Source organism: Stylophora pistillata, chromosome 8, assembly GCF_964205215.1.
Source record: "Stylophora pistillata chromosome 8, jaStyPist1.2, whole genome shotgun sequence".
Taxonomy (NCBI): Eukaryota; Metazoa; Cnidaria; class Anthozoa; order Scleractinia; family Pocilloporidae; genus Stylophora; species Stylophora pistillata.
Window position 1 is genome coordinate 30,201,078 of NC_142526.1, and position 18,833 is coordinate 30,219,910.

The window sequence follows — 18,833 nt, forward strand, 5'->3', positions numbered from 1 at the left end:
ACCCCAGTCTACCCTCCTCACGAGAAAAAAATTTTTAAAAATGTGACGTCATTAACTGAGCTCAGCGATAAATTTGAGTTTTCATTCCCAGTAACAGCTATGTTATTTGTGCGGACAATTCATTCTCGATCCCAAAGTTTTTTTTTTTTTTTCAGTGAAAACAAGCTGTTTTAGGGACAAGAATAGAATGAGATCAAACAAAGAACTAAGGAAAGTAAAGGAGTCACTCCTAATAGAAAGCCCTATCGATTTTCTTTTGCCCGTTAAATAGTTTCTCTCCTCTGATACAAGCTAATTCAAAATGAGAGTTTGGGAGTACATGCAATGTAAATTAAGGTCAGAACGGACCAAAAAGTTTTGCCTTTTTTGTCTGGTTAGGTCCCAGTTCTTCGCTTTGTGGACGCAGCCAAGAAAGAAATATCATTATATTGTCAGTGGTTGCTAATCAGTAGGCCTACGAGAACAAAGAGAATAATAGGGGGTGACTGATTTGCATGTTAGTACGTTAAATTTTCTAAATTTTCTCGCTTTATGTACTAACATTAATATCAACCCGCGAGTGCTCTTTGAAAGAGAACTAGGAGAAACTTCGCCGCTTCAAAATGGGAGACCAACAGCGTCCTTCAAGTCCACCACCGACATACGATGAGGCTATGAATGATCGTCCACCGCCGCCATATTCAGAAAATCAGAGCTCATTTGCAGCGGAATCAACGCATGGACAAGTAAGCTCGCATGCAGCAATGCGGGGAAATCACTCCAGAGTTTCACCGATGACTACAAGCCCGGATAATATCATAGTAACTCAACCAGGTCAGCGAGAGGGAAATGGTCAAAGAGAAAGACGATTTTCACGTGAATCGCAGACAGGTGCTGTGAACATAGCACAGCCGCGTAAGAAGCGCTTAGGATGTAACTGTTTATGTTCGGCTTTGCAATATACACCATGTACGTGTGATTGCGAAATATTTTGTTTCAATTGCTTGGGATTGTTATCTTACCTACTCCTTTGCGCTCCTGGTGTTTATTTATGCTGGGGGTGCAAAAAAACTTGCCCAGAAACTTTCGGCAATTGTTGTACCAGGGAAACGAGGTTCATGGACAGTTACGACGATCGTGAAGATAGCATAGCTGCTCGAATATGCTGGTTTTGCTTTGGACCGTGTTGTTGTTTCACGTGTGCTGGAGACAGTGAGGTTTGCCCACTTTCTGATATGTGCGTAAACCGATGTGGTGTCCGCGCAGTTTTGAAGAAAATGACGTGTTACTGTGGAAGTAACAAATTGTGTGAATTCAACTTGAATTTCATGGACGAACAAGCCGTTGGTTTTATATGCGACTATAGGGAAATGGGATGTTTATGTGCAGACACTTCGTCAAACTAAGAAGCAAGAATGTAGGCAGCTTGAGATTCCCTAATTTATTGCAAAATATCTCTTCGCAAAATTAGCTCCTTAGTTGTCTCAGTCCTTAGAAAATCGAACCAACATGAATTGCGAAATTATGGATTTCAGTATTTGTTCAATTTTTCGGTGCAATGTGCTCTGTGCTCAAGGAAGGAATTTTTTTCCAGGCAGAGAGGTCAAAAGCTTCCCCATCTTAACGCGAGAGAACTGCTTGAGACGGTCACGTTTGTATTTTCCTGATTTGAAGTTCATTTATTTGTTTAAGCAGGTTGATTAAATGGCAGCTGTAATAGCTGATGTGGACCTGCTGTCCTAACCCACCCATCCCACCCCAGGGGAGGACATCCATCACACAGTAATCTCGTGTGTGGGAAATTAACGTCTCCTGCCCCAACCCTGCACGAGACGCGACCTCCATTTATTCGTCCCTATCCGAGAAGACTAGAATATCTAACCATTTCTTGATGTTATAGAAAGGTAGCAAATTCTTCTCAATTATTTTAAGACCTTGAGTGTTGGTCCGGCCGGGGCTCGAACCCTCGACCTCCCGCACTACAGTCCAGCGCTCTATCCATTGAGCTAACCGGGAGGTTATGACGGAAGTGCTGCTTCAAGAAAGCATAACGTTAGTCAACAACTTGAAATGGGATAAATCTTATTTTTGTCCACAGTATCGACGCCACAATTAAGTAAGGATGGGTTCTAAGTATTTACAAGGACTCTTTTATTAAAAATTAGCTAAGTTAAGGATAAAACAAAAAGCCATGTCACTGTTTACTACTCCTTGGAATGTCACGCAACGCTCCCCAAAAATTTGCGTAATATCCCAAGAACGGCTGAAAGGACACTACCAGTACTTTATTTGTTTGATTGTTTTTTTTTTTTATCTCCCTCATAACTCTCTTGTTTGGACTCTGCTAAAGCGATAACGAAAAACGTTATCTCCAGAGTTTGGTTTTCTAGCTTATTCTTTTTTTCTGATTCTTCTGAAATTCTCTTCCCTTCCCCTTTCTAGCCTTTCTGTGTTTCTTCCCTCTTCTTCCTTATAAAATAATTTTATTCTTTACCGAGCTTACTTGAAGTCCAATATTCTCTCTTGCCAGCTTAATAGCCAAATTAGAAGGCCAGTTATAAAAGGGTGAAGATTATACCAGAAGCTTTTCCTCCCACCCCTCCCCAATAAGACCTAATGCGACCGAGGGAGAAACGGGCACTGAAATAGCGTATCGTCGACTCCTTCAAGATGGCGGATCGCTGGGGTAGATTCTCTTATCCCCACGGGCCGAGTCCCACCGAAGAAAGTCTCAAAATGCAGGTAAAGGCTATTATTTTTATAGAGAAGTTTTCTTTATCAAATATTCCCTTCTTGAGTGTCGTTATCAGCGCGTATTTCTTCAACAATGAAACACTGTAGGCAAAATATGCTGCCCAATACAAAGCGACGGGAAGGATATACGCACCCGAAGACTGCGCTGCTCTTTTGGTAAGTGAAATTTCTGCAAGATCTCTAATAATAGTAATAAAACCTTTATTTAGACACGATAATGTTTAAAGCTGAACAGCTTGTGGGGTCGTGTGGGTGTGTAAATCCAAATAAACTCTAACTTAAGTAAATTCAAATTATGATGGTTTTTTAGGAGAAGGGAAAACCGGAGTACCCGGAGAAAAACCTCTCGGAGCAGGGTAGAGAACCAACAAACTCAATCCACTTATGACGCCGGGTCCGGGAATCGAACCCGAGACACATTGGTGGAAGGCGAGCGCTCTCACCACTACGCCAACCCTGCTCCCCTATCGCTTTCGTGATTTAACTTGTATTGGTTGACTATCCAACTGTCCGACGCATCTAACAGTATACTGGCGGTATCGTGTGATAGTGTTACAAAACATTTCACGCCACAGAACCAGTGAAAAGTTCGGACAGCTGTGCGAGCCAATTTCATGTACAGAACTCACCCTTTTATGGTGATGTCAATTCTGAAAATTCGTTTGTCTATCTCTCATGTGCAGAAAGATCCAGCGATTGAAAAGTTTGGTTGGATCAGAGAAAATACCGACCGATTCTTTAAGTTCAAGCCTCGAAGTGTGCGTAACGCAGTGATTTGGGCCCTGCTTATTCCTGGTGCTATGCTCTATTTTATCAAGAAGACTCCGGTATGTCAGCTTTCTATATTAACATAACTAAGAATGTCAATGTGAGTCATCAAGGCATTATACTTGCTTGCGCAGGACTCCAAATTACGATCGTTTTGGTCGCCTTGGTGGAGAAAATAGTTTTTGGACCTGAATTTGAAACAACAGTTGTAGAGTTTGCATGTTGTATGTTGTGTTACTCTTATTACACAGTGTCTATGGTCCAAAATTTTCTGTCGCAAGGAAGGAAAATAGACTCTTCCTCATTCTCCTTGTGGTTATGTATTAAGTGCCCTGGTTTCTTGTTTTTGTGACTTTGCTTTGTAGACAAAGAAACTAATGCTGAAAATTGGTTAATCATGCAGGCATAATTTTTTTCGCTAATTGATCACCTCATTACTTTTTCAAGGTATCGCAGGGCATTACAGTATTTTATTGTAAAAATTAGTAATTCAAATTTCAGATTAATGATGTTTTAACCTGTGTGAAAACATTCCTCACAGTAGTAAACCCTACTTATCCAGTAGTTGGAAATAAGGCCTTATAGATAAGTAGGGTTTATTACTGCAAGGAACGCTTTCATACATTTATGAAACCGTAGTACAAATATATGATTTTCACATATTCAAAATTCGTGTTTTAACTTTTTCCTTGTTTCATTGCAGTATCTTAAGCCTGAGCACTCTGTAACAACTCTCAGTGAATGAGAGCACGCTTCTTCAATTGGGGAATTCTGCATCAACACCCCCTCTTCTTTCCTGAGTGATATCAGAGCAAATATTGTCAATGTGATTATCTGGTGTAAATAAAGTTTACGAACAAACTGATTTGTTCTTGTGTCTAGTTGCTGTCAGTGGCAATGCATTTGAGATTCAGCACAAGTTGCTAAACTTTGCCCCAGCTGCCTATCTGAAACAACAGGTGCTTCATTTAAAACAGTTCCAATGCTAGTATTAAGAGAAGTTCCTAAAGAGAAAGGATCTTGTGTTCAAAACCTGTTAGTAAATCCTATGAAAATTGTCCTTCAATTGGCCAAGATGGAGGACTCAGTCATAACAGGAGTAACAATGGTGGCAAGCTAGCCCAAAATGACAGAGATTGCCATAAACCACAATGCACACACAAAAAGTTAACAAGTGTTATTAATCTTCATATTTTGGAATATTTAGTGTTTTAAATCGACCATATTTCGTTCTCCATAATATTTCTTATGGCACATTCAAATTCTCAATGGTTACTTAACACTGAGCCACACAATTGGTGACACTTTCAAGAATTAATCTTTTGCTTTTCCTTTGAGACGTAACCCGGGAATGCCTATGTATAAATGAGCTCGGCCACAAGTAGATTAACTTGTCTTCAAAACACTTGTTGTTTTGAATTCGAAATATTTTCCTGTAGTTAGTTCATCATCACAGTTAACATGCTTTATCTCGAACTCAACGAACTTTCTAAACGACTCAGTCTTCTTTGTACACATATGATTTCCACCCACCCCTCTCTTACATGCTTCTGAATGACTTTAAAGTGGACAAGTCGAGGATGCAAGAAGCTGGGTCGAGTTATACCCAGCTGTCTTTGCGAAACGCGAAGGTGAATGATTTGCCTGTTGCCAAGATAATCACCAAAGTTGCCCGTCCCTGGAGGCTACAATCAACGTGTTGAATTCTCTTTTGGAATGAATATAAACATCCACTGAACCTAACGATGGCGGAGTCATTATATTTGCATCCTTTGGGGATCTTATGAGGATGTAGCATGTTAAAGGGCGCTTATTCGTATCCTTTTGGGTGTTCGACAGTTTACTGCATACAAAATTTGTTTAACTTTCTTGTTAAGGGAAAAATCCCAAGGGTTTGATTGATTCGTTTCTCCTCTTGAGGTATAACCAATTCGAAGTTGCCCGAATAGATAACACGAGGGAGGGAAAATTACGATTTTATTCCTTGGTCTTTTGACAATTGTGAGACAACGTTCATATGTAACAGTAACATGTAGATCCAGTGTTTTAGCTGATTTGTTACCTCTGTATAAATCGGCTTCTTTGTGTCTTTCAGAGATAATTTGAAATCATGTCATTGTTATAAATTGTAAGGTTAGTTTTAAATCTAATCAGGGTATTCTCGTAGCTTTCAGACGAATGGTTGACCTGTTAGCTTACCTATGATGTCAGTAGACCCATGCCTATCGCGAGTAATTAAACTTGAAAGTGCATTCTGTTAACATGCATGGAGTCAAGAGCAAATCATCTTGGACAACGAGTTCTTTTTTCACTTTGATATGCTTAATCAAAAACAAAGTAGCTATTATTTAAAACAGTTATTGTTAGTCAATAGTAATAAAATTCACTCTTTCTCCCTTGAGGGTAAAATTAAAACAGTAAAGGCTGGCAATTAGAAAGTCACTATTGTAAGCCCTTAAGATATCAAAAGTAACCCCAATATTTAAAAGTGGTAGTGTCTCTGAGTTAGGTAATTATAGACCAATAGCAGTTATTTCTCCTTTCAGTAAAGTTCTGGAAAGACTAGTATATGACCAGCTTGTGTCCTATTTAGAAAAAGAATGTCTACTTTTTAACTATCAATTTGGCTTTCGAAAGGGATATTCCACAGAATATGTAATCTGTTTCCAGTGTCTCTTTGGGCTGTTACAGATAATTATTCATCCAAAAGTTAGACTCATTAACAATTAATACAAGTAGCTAAAGATGACAATCTTTCGTGTCCAGCTGCATATTATTAGTTACATTGGTTTTAAAAATGAAGATTAATACTCAAAGGTTTATAGTATCCAGTTTAGCAGTCACTGAGTACTGTTTTTTTGCTGGTCCTTAATCTCTGTGGTTTTCAAGAACCAATTACCACTTTTGTTGATCTGACTTTCTTGTTTTTACAATCAGATTGAAAATGCTTAACTACTGGTTAGCAGAATAAATTTAACATACTAGGTTGTCAAACTTTCAGACAGATAGGATTTGATTTTTAGTGTGATGAGAGAGTAATTTAATATTTTTATGCATCCTTTTAAGTCTGATTTTTTGTGTGCATGTATTTTATTTAATATGGCAACCATCTTTGTATTGTGTGGAACAACTTTTGCTGTAACTTTGCCTTCTAAATTATGCCCTTAATTTTACCAAACAGTGCCTAATTATGAAGCATCTATTAACAAAATCAATGGTGCAAGGTATTAAGAACTAATAGGATCTAATTTTTTCTAATTTTGAACTGGAAAAATTTGTGTAAAATTAATAAGGATACATCAAAGGAAATGTGATGTAATTGTTGTACATGATAAAATTACAGACATTAGGCTTTGTTTTCACTCTCAGTTCTTCCAATTATCATGGAAAAGACAAATAAGGGATATGTAATAACTGTTTAGCCTTACATGGCCAAGGAAGATATTCCCAAAGACTTTGTTTAATTTGTAGACTTTGTACACTCAGGGGAACAATAGTTGTTAGTAGCTTCATTTTATATTTACATACATTGGTATTGGCGCATAGCATGTTTTCTTTGACTATGGTGTAGTGACAAATTTAAAAGCATCCAGAAAGAGCGATTGGAAAAATTCAAAGAAGAACAAAAGGACTCTCTGAAATCAAGAAGTGACAGGACCAAGGAACTTTCAAAGGAAACCAATCGTCGGAGAAAGTAAGAATATATGAATTAGCCATTAATAAGGGTTTTCTGTGGAACAAATTGATTTGTTTACAATAATGGCAATACCACATTACACTTTGTGCTGAAGGTACCTGTAGTACTGCCAGTGACATTGTTGTCAATAGTACTACAATTTTTATACTAAAAATACTGCTAAAGAATTGAAATAAGCTGCATGACTGTCACCTCTACTGATATTGCTTCATGACTGACTGTATATTAAGAAAATGTAAAATATTACGACTTCTGAAGCTAATTGCATTTTCAATCGTTGTTAAAAAAAAGTTGTGTTGAAAATTTTTCCATTTTTTTCCAAATTTTGTGAAACAGTCCATGCATAAGGCATCTTTGCAGATATTGTTTTTCAATGTTTACACAGTTATGCTGTTTCAAATGTTCACACAATACACAGCAAACTTTTGAAACTCATTCTTTTTTCTGTGATCAAGGCTCAAAAGTTTGCACCCTCTGACTCCTAAGAGTGCCTGGCATCGAGTTTCTCCTTTCAGTGTGAGCCTTGGATCACATATCATGATGACAAGAAAAAAGGAAAAGATCACAAACTAAACTCTTGATTATTTAATTAACAAATTGTAGCTGTTAGGACTTTAGGGAATGTAAGAGGGAACAGTATAGAGAATATTCATACTTCTGTTAGAGAGTAAATGGTTATTAAAATGTAGTTTCTTTTTTTTTCATATTACTTAAATCTAATGATTACACCATCACCATGTTTTAGTGTGATCTTTTAGTGTTAATGCTTATGCTTTACAGTCTGTTTTCAATTTGTAAAAACAAAGTATTCTTAATGGTTTACCACAAAAGTAGATAAGTGTATCACTGAGCAGTGCTCTGGTTGGAGCACAGAAGTTTTTCAGGGCACATTGTTGAATGATGAATGTGAATTCTCCTTAGAGCACTTGAGGAAAGGAAAAAGGAACTGCAAAACAATGAGGAACAATTAAGAGACGAAGTCTTGTCCAAGAGGAAACAGGAGCAGCAAGAGGCAACACAGAGATTTCAAAAAGACTCTTTACAAAAGAAGGCACTAAAACAACATGATCTTGTGAATGGATATAATAAAGGTACACCTTTCAACAGTAGGTTATTGTAATTAATTAGCTGTAGAGTAAGACAGGTAGGTACTGCCCCCTGGTAAGCTCATGTTGTAGAGTGCCAAACTGCTGTGTTGGAGGTCAAACACTCAGGGTCTTAAGAGGTGCCTTTGATATGACATTTGCAAATGGTTGGACATTCTAGGTTTCTCTCATACAGATGAAAAACTGTATGGCCCCATCTCCTCCATACTCATTATACTGGTTAGCAGGGGGTTTTAAAGAAACCATACACTTATCGCAAAGAGTAGAGAACATAGCTCCTGGTGTTGTGGTCTGGCCTTGATTCTGAAATTGGGGGCATCTGCAAAAATATTCAAATAATAAATTCGTTTATCATCCCTTATTTGGGTTATTACCTACTGCAGTCACAAGAAAATCCCAAATAACATGTAAGCCTCTGAGCATGCTCTCTCACAAGATGCAGGAAGAAGGAGGGTTGGAAAGAAGAAAGGTAGATTAGATAAGATAATGACTTTATTGGATAACACAATTACTGGTAAAACCAGTAGTTCTCATAGTGGTCCATTAACACTTCATATAGATGCTCATTAAAACCCTTTACCTCAAAAGTGACAACCATTTAATTTCTCCTTACAAAGAAGCTCTACACAAGGTCTTGGTTGTTACTCAAATTCTCCTTGTCAGCACTTTAGAAAATGTATTGAGAACAGTATGGAGAATATGCATATTGATGTTTGGTTGTAAAGGGGGAGTGATGACTAAATGTTTGTCCTCGACTCAGCTAATTTTGGTTTCATTCAACTGAATTGATAAATGTAATTTGGCCACTGTGAAGAGCTTCAAAGCTGACGTTTCAAGCATTCGCCCTTTGCCTTTCACTCTGACGAAGGGCTAACGCTTGAAACGTCAGCCTTGAAACTCTTTATCAACTCGGTTGATAAAACTAAAATGGTCTTGTTACTCCTACCGATGCAGCACCACAGTTTCTTTAGAAATTAACCCCCTTTACTCGATTCATGTAGCTGTATTAGTCACTGTTATATCTTAGCTGTAATTTTCTTTCATCAGAGCCAGTTTCTGTTGTTCGTGATGGTCACTATGTTGTGCGGGGCCATGTGGTAGAAGTGAAGGATGGAAAGCAAGTGCCACGTAGTGCTGCAGTAGATTCAAAAAGACTTCACGAAGTTGGATTAGAAGTTTGGGGAGATGAAATGCCAGACAATTACGATTTTGAAAGGACATACAAGGATTTGTCATACAATCGTGCAAATAGTGGAATCCTGTATGCAATGAATGAAGAGGTAGCTCAGCCATTATATTATGAAACTGATGGAATGGAAAATGGGCCTGTTGGTGACTCATGGACACTAGCTCAACAAGAAAAGTTTCGAGCCGATGCCATCGCTAAAAGTGGACCAAAGCTGGCCTTCACCAAGGACGAATCTCAAAAGGACCCTCCTGAAGGGGCTCTGCCGTGCATTATGGGCAGGGACTCTCCAGGAGGGAGTGTCACTAGCTTAGATAGCTTAGACGAAGTCCCTCAAGTTGCAGGGTCTGGAATAGAGAGGGAACTGGGAGCCACCAGTAGGACGGGTATAATGGCCAAAAGAAGTAAGGAAGTCAAATCTGCTGGTAAGAGACGGGTCACATTTTCTGACAGCATTGAATTTGACGATGGTGTTACTGGTCAGCTTGTTACAGAGGAGAAGCAAAGTACCAAAGTTTACACAATGTTGTTTGCTAGAAATGCAAACAATTTTTACAACACGTCTATATCAAATTCTTCATCATCAGCGGGACACTCTGGTACAAACCACAAGGGAAACAAGTCGGCAGGGACGCATGTAACATCTGTGAATGAAAAGCGAACAGAACAAAGTCCCACCAGTTCAGTTCCCAGTGTAGTCAAAACCTTTGAGAAAGATTCGTCTGTGGTAGCTACCTTTGGAAGAGACTCGTCTGTGGCGACTGTTACTCATTGTGATCACCCAAGACCTAGACCAGTTCCTCTGGATATTCAAGCGAACAAACCTGAGAAAATGCCTGTGCAAGTTTCTTCCAGCGAGTTGAATAGTGTAAAAGACTCAGGGGAAGCCAGTCATGTAGCTGATGCTATGTGTGATTCAGAGCTAAATGACAGTTTGGAGGTTGTTAAAGATAGCTTAGATGTTAAAGTTGATCGCGCAGAGGATGTACATGGTCTGAAAGATGAAGGAGACAAAACATGCCCAGCAAGCAGTTCAGAAAACTGGACTTCTTCTTTCTCGACATCGATGATGAAAGATTCTTTACAAAGGTACGTGGAGAGCACAGCGGAAATCCCCACTGAAGAATTTGCTGAAAAGTTTCCGTCCAATGAGGATCGTGTGGCAGAGGAGATACCTGTTTATTCAGAGCCAGTTCATGTAACCGAGACACCCGTTGTCACATCGGAATATCAGCATCACCGTCCATTCCGTAATACTGAAATTAATTCTGTAACAACGTATCCGTACTATCACCATCTCAGTTCACAGGTTGCTAGTGGTGTGCAATTTCCTGCCCAAGGAACATTCCATCCCAGTTTCCCTTACCCTTTTTATACCACTGTAGGTTCTGCGTTAATGGAAGAACCCGAGAAGCATGGAATCGAAAATACACCTGTTTCAAAATCTTCTCACACAACCACAACAAACTTTGGTGATGTTCAACATGCTCTTAACCCATCTGACCATCAGAGAAGACCTGCTACGGAAAGCGTTGTTCCGTCTTCATCGAAAGTTACCCACGCAGCAAACACAGGCCATGCATTAAGCAGTCAAGCCAATGATATCCCAAATAGACCTGCCAGCACTGAGTGGGTTGTAAACATTAACGAGGCAGATAAAATGTCGTCCCCAAAAAAGGTCTCATCGTCACCTTCATCCACGGCATCAACATCCCCTTCGGGTGTCAAATCTACCAGATCTTTTATCCCCCGACCTCCTTCCACGAAGAAATCTGGCAAAAGTAGGCTTCATCCAAGTGGTCTTCACAGAAAGCAAGCTTCTGCTCGTCCACGGAAAGGAATCCATAACCATTCTATTGTGTCAGATAGGAGTCAAGCTGAAAGGAATTTGAAGGCAAGTGCGAATCGGAAGAATAGCCCAGTAGAACGAGCAACTGAAAAGCAAAACTTGGAAACCAAAAGATTAGAAAGTAAGGATGGGAAAGAAAAGGCTTATTTCAAACAGCCAAACAACGGCAACAAGCATAACGCTTCCAATCAGGACGGTATCATGGAGAGCATTAAACGTAACATGGAGATGATGAACTTAAGAACGAGGACTACAGCTGCCCAGGAACAGCACCAACGAATTCTTAACTCGCTGAGGCTGGAGTTTGGTGATGGCAAGAAGGTGCAGCAGGAGTCTGTGCACTACGGTGTGGAGAGTCATGAAGATCTGATGCATGCAATTGAGCATCACACCAACACACAGGATAGAGCCGCTCGAAAAGTCCACCATCCTCGGATAGGATCCGCTGGTTCACGAAATGGTGCAAGACTCTCAGCTGGTACAAGCGTCAAGCTGGATCTTGTAGACGATGGCAGTTACCAAGCAGGGTTTGATGGGTATCCCAACAGAGGTAAACCAGATGTGAAGAGGGCCATGCCTTTCCAAACAGTAACCAGTGGTGCAACGAAAGAAATGATGCAAAAGGCTTCATCTGGAATGGTTACGAATCAACAGTTCACTGAAGAGGAGAGAAGGTATGAATATCATGCATCAACAGTCGGTGAACCAACAACTACAACTATAACAAGCCAAGAAGGCGAAGGGCCTTTGCAGGCGAGAACTAGCACTCGATATGAACGAGATGACACCGGTGTGAAGAGGTCCATATCCCTGGATAAGACACCCACGGATGAAGAAATCAATCACCTCTGGGCCCATGTTCGGTCTTACCTCCACGGTGGGAATACAAAATCCGTCGGCTCAGACTCGTGCGTCGACAAAGTTAACGTACGGCGTTCTCGCACTCGCTCCAGCTCTACGCGACAAGTTCACAATCCACAAGTTGTCCCACAGCAGAATCCAGGTGGCAGCCGACAGCCAAATGGGCAACACCTCGGTGTTCCTCCTCAGACTGGGGGCAGTACACTCGGTGGACTTCGGCGGTACGGCTCTCATGAAGTCCTTAGGAGGGACAGCTCCTCCGACAGTCTTTCGTTGAAGAGGTCACCGCTCTTGCAACATCGTGCTTCAAGAAGCAGACGCCCACAGATTCACGCCCATGGCCAAAATAGCCGACCACCATTGCCGAGACCGCACGAATATAATCCGTCGCCAAGCCAGGCAGGTCCTACTGCCTCAGTCTCATATAGAGGTGGGTGTGAACGTTTTAAATGGATGCTTCCACTCTCTTTCATTTGCTTGCAGTATGGCTAGAGGGAATTCAAGAATCTCTCAGGCATTTGGGTACACGAGAGCCCCTAATAATTGAGATGTAGAACGGTGAGAACTCCACCTCCAAGACAACTGAACCTGATTTGTTTGTATCCGTGTTTCTTTGTAGTTCCTGGTCCGCAACCATTATCGCCGGCTGAGATGCACGCTGTTATGATGGCTTCGGAGAAAGAAATGTTTCACAACAATCAACAAAATGCATTTGCCGATATTTCTCCTCGTCAACAGTATCAAGCAATGATGAGCGGTACCACAGGTCAGTGCCTGGTCTGTCTGCTTCAATGTTTCTTTTTAACATTTTTTTGTGGCTCTGACCTAGTTGCGAAATGGCTCTGTACTGAACTTGTGCTAGTAGGTGTTAATGATTATCAAGCTATTTGAAAACTAAAAAATTAAAATTTCTACGATTATACTTCAGCTTTTTTTCCCTATGTTTTGTGCAGGTCCAAGTGCTCTTTCATTGGAAGAACAGAGGTTGTTACAGTCGTTGGATCGATTAAATGAAAGGCTAAAAGGTATCAGTACTATTTACGTTATTCATGCCTCGTTGTATATCAGTTAGTTATAAGTCGGTTAGTTTTGATTGGTTAGTTTTGATTGAAAAGTTTGTTTGGTGGCACATTTGCGTTCGGTTCAACACTCATTTCAGTTCCCTGTCAGGCAATCCACCCATAAGTCGAAAGAACTTCAGGAAGGTTAGGTTTCAAATAACGTTTGCTCCCTCTTTGTTTGTTCCTTCGTGCGAATTGTAGGCAAGACACATCCCGCCGTTTAACGAGAAATCTAGTGAGAAACAGGCGGAATTAGTCTGTCCCAGCAACTCTACCCGTATTGTAAACACTACTAAAGACCTGTTCCTTGACCATAAAGGATACCCATCATGATATTTTGCGAGGTTTATCTCGCAAACAAAACTTTCTTTAACTTGAAGGAGTCCAGAATATATCAACTTGTAAAAACACAAAAACAGTAACAGCGGAAGCGCTCGTTTGTGTTATGTGGTTAGATATCAGCCGTGAATTTCGATAAAAAGTGTAGCTGGTCGTCGAAAACAACAACAACAAAAATGCTAGAGAGAAGTGGGACAAACGTAGAAGGAACTGGGTTGAATTGAGGTGAGGAAGATTTGAAGGGGATGCAAACCAGCAACTTGAAAAATTTCTCAATATCACAGACTGTGACTTAGTGCTCTTGTCCTACTCCCTAAAATGTTGTGATTCAAATGTGACCTTGATTTATTTCATATATGTAAAGCTCAAGAAGAAGTCACGAAAGCCATTACTCAGAAACCCCGGATGAATGACAGTGTATTCCGAGGGCCACAACAGGTATGTCATGAACTGGTCGTGTAAAAAAACTGCTGGATCTTCGCGCCAAAATCATGGGGCTTACGTTATCTCGCAGTTTGATGAGGAGCTTTCTCTTTTGCTTCGTAAACTAGTCGGTCAGGAGAATGAATAGTAAGGAACGAATAGTTAAGAATAATTTTGATTATCTATGAAACTCGCGGTCGCAGTCACTTTTATATTTCATGAGTTCCATGTGGCTCAGTTTACAGATCAACTATCAACTGACTGCGAAATCAGATCTGGTTCCTCTTCTTGGAGACTCAGACTTCTTGGGCTGCCTCTCTTGTAGTCTTAATTTCCGTTATCGTCTTGAGTCTGGTCTGACAGTGGCTGGTAATCGATGCAAACGCTCGTGACTACGTGACTACGTGACTAACGTTTACCAGTTAATGTTTGTTACCCATCACCAGTTTCATCTACATCTACATTTATGATTAGTCGATAAAATCGTAGAGATATCGCACCAACTATTGCACCAACTAGTTTGAACTGTGAAAACTTCATATTTGTCTTCATAGAAAAAAAAATAAAAAGTAGACTGTCATCTTTGAACAAACTTGTATTCATTTTTTTTTTTTATTTATTTTCATCATTACTCAGTTTTTATTCGATTTTATTACTTTTAGAGTTCTGCTGGTCCTGGGACAAGAAGGACACAGACTAACCAGAATTCTACAGCCAGAAATTTCCTACACACGAGATAACGTACAGAGAAAGCAGTTAGTCTAGAGGACCACGGCCAACTTGGTCAGTCGTGATGGAAGATCAAATTCCACTGCAGAGGCCACAGATTACACCCAATGAAACAGGGTGGGCTTTTGAATAGTAGAAGAACCTCATTGAATTGTTACCCCTCGCCTCTCTCCTGCGTTAGTTTTTGTTAATTTAGATTTCATCTGGATCTCTTTCATGACGGGCGTGATTAATGTTCCTTTAAGATAATGCGAAGTAGCATCAGATTGAAAGTTCTATCTATTTAAACATGTTGCCGAGGTCAGAAGGACTGAGGTACACAAATATAAAAGAATAACGATCAAACCCGCCATTTATGAAAGAGAGAATTTGAATATATCAACAAAGTTGAAATGGTAAATTGCTCACCGTTACGATTATAAAAGCTGACGTTTCGAGCGTTAGCCCTTCGTCATTCGCTCCGACGAAGGGATAACGCTCGAAACGTCAGCTTTAATAATCGTAACGGTGGCCAATTAACCATTTCAACTTTGTTGATATATTTAAATTATTTCGTTACACCCACCGACGCAGCCCCAAACAGTTTCTTTAGTCATTCGTCATTCTCGTCATTCGCTCCGACGAAGGGCTAACGCTCGAAACGTCAGCTTTTATAATCGTAACGGTGGTCAGTTTACCATTTCAACTTTGTTGATATATTTAAATTATTTCGTTACCCCCACCGACGCAGCCCCAAACAGTTTCTTTAGAAACTATCAGCCTTTATTCATTTATGAAGGAGGTCTGTGTGGTGCTGTTGCTTTGTTGCATATTAAACGCCACCTTTGTCGACACAATACTGTTACCAGGAAAGACTTATTTTCTGGTTTTGTCCTCCAAAGTTTTCACAGAGGTAGTGTAATCAGTAGTTTTACTCTTTCCATCATAAGTGCTCTCTACCGGAGATGGCTTTTTTGTATTATTCCAAGCCTTGTACATATTGTATAGCGACTAAAAACTCAAAAATGAGTTATTTATGATTGTACAGCGAACTGTTACTAGGTTACGTAGTGACCGTTGCGGACTGGATTGTAGGAAGAGTGGTGTGGTGTGAGTAGAATTGCTGGGTGTAGAAATGTAAATCTTGAATAAAACGGGTGATCAAAACATAAATCATCTTTCTAATGGTGTTGGTGAAGTGTGTTCAGTGCCAAGAAATTGTTCCGTTAACATAAAACGTAAACAAAACGAGTCTTGTTTCGTATTATGGTTTCCAAACGTTCGGGACTTCGAGTTGATGAATGCAGTGCAAGTTTAAGAACGCTACGGATTGATATTGAAAATTCCAAAAAATGCTATTTTGACCTCGCGGATGAGGGACTGGCGCGGAGCTCGAAGATCAGGCGCTCTTATTGTTTAAAAAGGAAGTCCTAAGGGAATTAGTTGACAGACAGACAGACAGACATCTATATTTATACAGGATAGCCCCTTCAGTGTAGTAAACACTGGTATCAACGGGGGTCCTGTTACCCACCCAACCCACCCCAGGGGAGGACATCCATCACACAGTAATCTCGTGCGTGGGAAATTAACGTCTCCTGCCCCTAACCCTGCAGGAGACGGGACCTCCATTTATTCGTCCCTATCCGAGAAGACTAGAATATCTAACCAATTCTTGATGTTAAAGAAAGGAAGCATATTCTTCTCAGTTAATTTTAAGACCCTGAGTGTTGGTCCGGCCGGTATTGAACTCTCGACCTCCCGCACAGCAGTCCGGCGCTCTCCCAATTGAGCTAACCAGGCGGCGGTCAAAAGTTGGAAAGTTGGAAAAAGTTGGAAAGTTATTTTTATAAATACCATCCTCGGAGACCCAGGGGCTGTGGGTCGATTTCAAGTTAGAGCATGAAGAGCCACTGGGGACATTTAAGCTTAAATCTTTCCAGATTTTTGCATAATTTACTGTGACTGAAACTTTGCCAATCCCGTGAAGTTATTTCGTCGCACGGGCCACGCAGGTATGTCGAGCAATTGGCGCTTTCGCCTACGTAGCTTTCTGCTTCTGTGCGCGCCAAAATCTAATCTTCGCTTTGTAGTAGAGTCGTTCACAATGCGGCTTAAGTTCGAGGACGACCTCCAGCAAGCGCTTAGAGAAAGCTTAGCTGTGTTTCCAGTTAGCTAATTAAAATCTGAACAAAAACTTATTACGTGTGATGCATGATCCTTGCATTAGAGAGCGCTATTTATGCAATAGCGAAAATCAGGCCTGTACGGGATTCGAACCACTGACCCCTGCGATACTAGTGCAGCGCTCTACCAATTGAGCTAACAAGCCAACTGAGCAGGCCGTTAAGTTGATTCGTAATAAACCCGTGATGATAAATCAGATACAATGTATATATGAAGTTCATATATTTTCGTACAGGCCTGATTTTTTCAGGTCTGATTTTCGCTATTGCATAAATAGCGCTCTCTACTGCGAGGATCATGCATCACAAGTATCTAATACCGCAGTTCAAAATATATGAACTTCATATATCCATTGTATCTGATTTATCATCACGGGTTAATTACGAATCAACTTAACGGCCTGCTCCCAGTTGGCTTGTTAGCTCAATTGGTAGAGCGCTGCACTAGTATCGCAGAGGTCAGTGGTTCGAATCCCGTAAAGGCCTGATTTAATCAGGTCTGATTTTCGCTATTGCATAAATAGCGCTCTCTACTACGAGGATCATGCATCACACGTATCTAATACCGCAGTTCAAAATATATGAACTTCATATTTACATTGTATCTGATTTATCATCACGGGTTTATTACGAATCAACTTAACGGCCTGTTCCCTGTTGGCTTGGTAGTTCAATTGGTAGAGCGCTGCACTAGTATCGCAGAGGTCAGTGGTTCGAATCCCCATACAGGCCTGATTTTTTACAGGTCTGATTTTCGGTATTGCATAAATAGCGTTCTCTTCTGCGAGGATCATGCATCACACGTATCTAATACCGCAGTTCAAAATATATGAACTTCATATATCCATTGTATCTGATTTATCATCAGGGGTTAATTACGAATCAACTTAACGGCCTGCTCCCAGTTGGCTTGTTAGCTCAATTGGTAGAGCGCTGCACTAGTATCGCAGAGGTCAGTGGTTCGAATCCCGTAAAGGCCTGATTTAATCAGGTCTGATTTTCGCTATTGCATAAATAGCGCTCTCTACTACGAGGATCATGCATCACACGTATCTAATACCGCAGTTCAAAATATATGAACTTCATATTTACATTGTATCTGATTTATCATCACGGGTTTATTACGAATCAACTTAACGGCCTGTTCCCAGTTGGCTTGGTAGCTCAATTGGTAGAGAGCTGTACTAGTATCGCAGAGGTCAGTGGTTCGAATCCCCATACAGGCCTGATTTTTTACAGGTCTGATTTTCGCTATTGCATAAATAGCACTCTCTTCTGCGAGGATCATGCATCACACGTATCTAATACCGCAGTTCAAAATATATGAACTTCATATCTACATTGTATCCAAAAACTTATTAACGAGAACATCGTGGGAAGGAGAGATATTTTCGGGCAGTTACCGAAGGGGTTTGGAAATAGTTTAATCTTTCAACTGCTGCCTAGAGTGTTGAAATTCTTGAGCTAGGAAGGCCACGGATTCTCTTCTAGTCCCTTGGTCATAGTCATTTCACCTCTTCTGTCGATTGTTGAAGACCAAGTTAAATACCTTTGATCATTGGGAATCGATCCGATGCTGCTTTCAATGGGAAAAACAAAACCAAAGACCAAGAAATATTGGATGAAAAGGGCGGGTTTGCGGAATATATCGGGCATCAGAAGTGCTTTATTGCAAATGTCAGCTTAATAGTACAGGATCATCTACCCACGTCTAAGAAGCAAAAGTTTCCACGCTTAGCTTTTCTTTTTTTTCAAGTGAAGATGAGATTAGATTTTGGCACGCACACACAGTACCACTTGCTCGACATACCTGCGGGGCCCGTGCGACGGAATAACTTCACGGGATTGGCAAAGTTTCAGTCACAGCAAATACTGCAAAAAATCTAGAAAGATTTATGCTTAAATCTCGTTTAACG

General features: G+C 40.5%; 2 protein-coding genes across 2 annotated transcripts; both read left to right on the forward strand.

Moving 5' to 3' along the window:
- The first annotated feature begins 2,567 nt into the window (after positions 1–2,567).
- LOC111322563 (uncharacterized) lies at positions 2,568–4,366 on the forward strand. The gene is made up of 4 exons (XM_088729815.1): positions 2,568–2,721; positions 2,821–2,889; positions 3,417–3,560; positions 4,205–4,366. Exons 1-4 carry the CDS (start codon positions 2,650–2,652, stop codon positions 4,244–4,246), a joined length of 327 nt encoding a protein of 108 aa, XP_088585941.1. The 5' UTR covers positions 2,568–2,649; the 3' UTR covers positions 4,247–4,366.
- Positions 4,367–5,128: 762 nt separating this feature from the next.
- LOC111322564 (uncharacterized) lies at positions 5,129–15,904 on the forward strand. Its single transcript, XM_022925688.2, has 8 exons — positions 5,129–5,317; positions 7,073–7,195; positions 8,120–8,289; positions 9,352–12,630; positions 12,820–12,966; positions 13,154–13,225; positions 13,965–14,038; positions 14,686–15,904. Exons 1-8 carry the CDS (start codon positions 5,298–5,300, stop codon positions 14,761–14,763), a joined length of 3,963 nt encoding a protein of 1,320 aa, XP_022781423.2. The 5' UTR covers positions 5,129–5,297; the 3' UTR covers positions 14,764–15,904.
- Positions 15,905–18,833: the final 2,929 nt, after the last annotated feature.

What these genes read in the sequence shown, in the direction of transcription:
- LOC111322563 (XM_088729815.1), top strand. Translation starts at nt 2,650, where the DNA reads ATGGCGGATCGCTGGGGTAGATTCTCTTATCCCCACGGGCCGAGTCCC. An exon ending in AAGACTGCGCTGCTCTTTTG is followed by an intron (nt 2,890 to 3,416) that starts GTAAGTGAAATT and finishes TCTCATGTGCAG; the next exon opens with AAAGATCCAGCGATTGAAAA. An exon ending in ATTTTATCAAGAAGACTCCG is followed by an intron (nt 3,561 to 4,204) that starts GTATGTCAGCTT and finishes GTTTCATTGCAG; the next exon opens with TATCTTAAGCCTGAGCACTC.
- LOC111322564 (XM_022925688.2), top strand. Translation starts at nt 5,298, where the DNA reads ATGTTAAAGGGCGCTTATTC. An exon ending in GAAACCAATCGTCGGAGAAA is followed by an intron (nt 7,196 to 8,119) that starts GTAAGAATATAT and finishes AATTCTCCTTAG; the next exon opens with AGCACTTGAGGAAAGGAAAA. An exon ending in ATTAAATGAAAGGCTAAAAG is followed by an intron (nt 13,226 to 13,964) that starts GTATCAGTACTA and finishes ATATATGTAAAG; the next exon opens with CTCAAGAAGAAGTCACGAAA.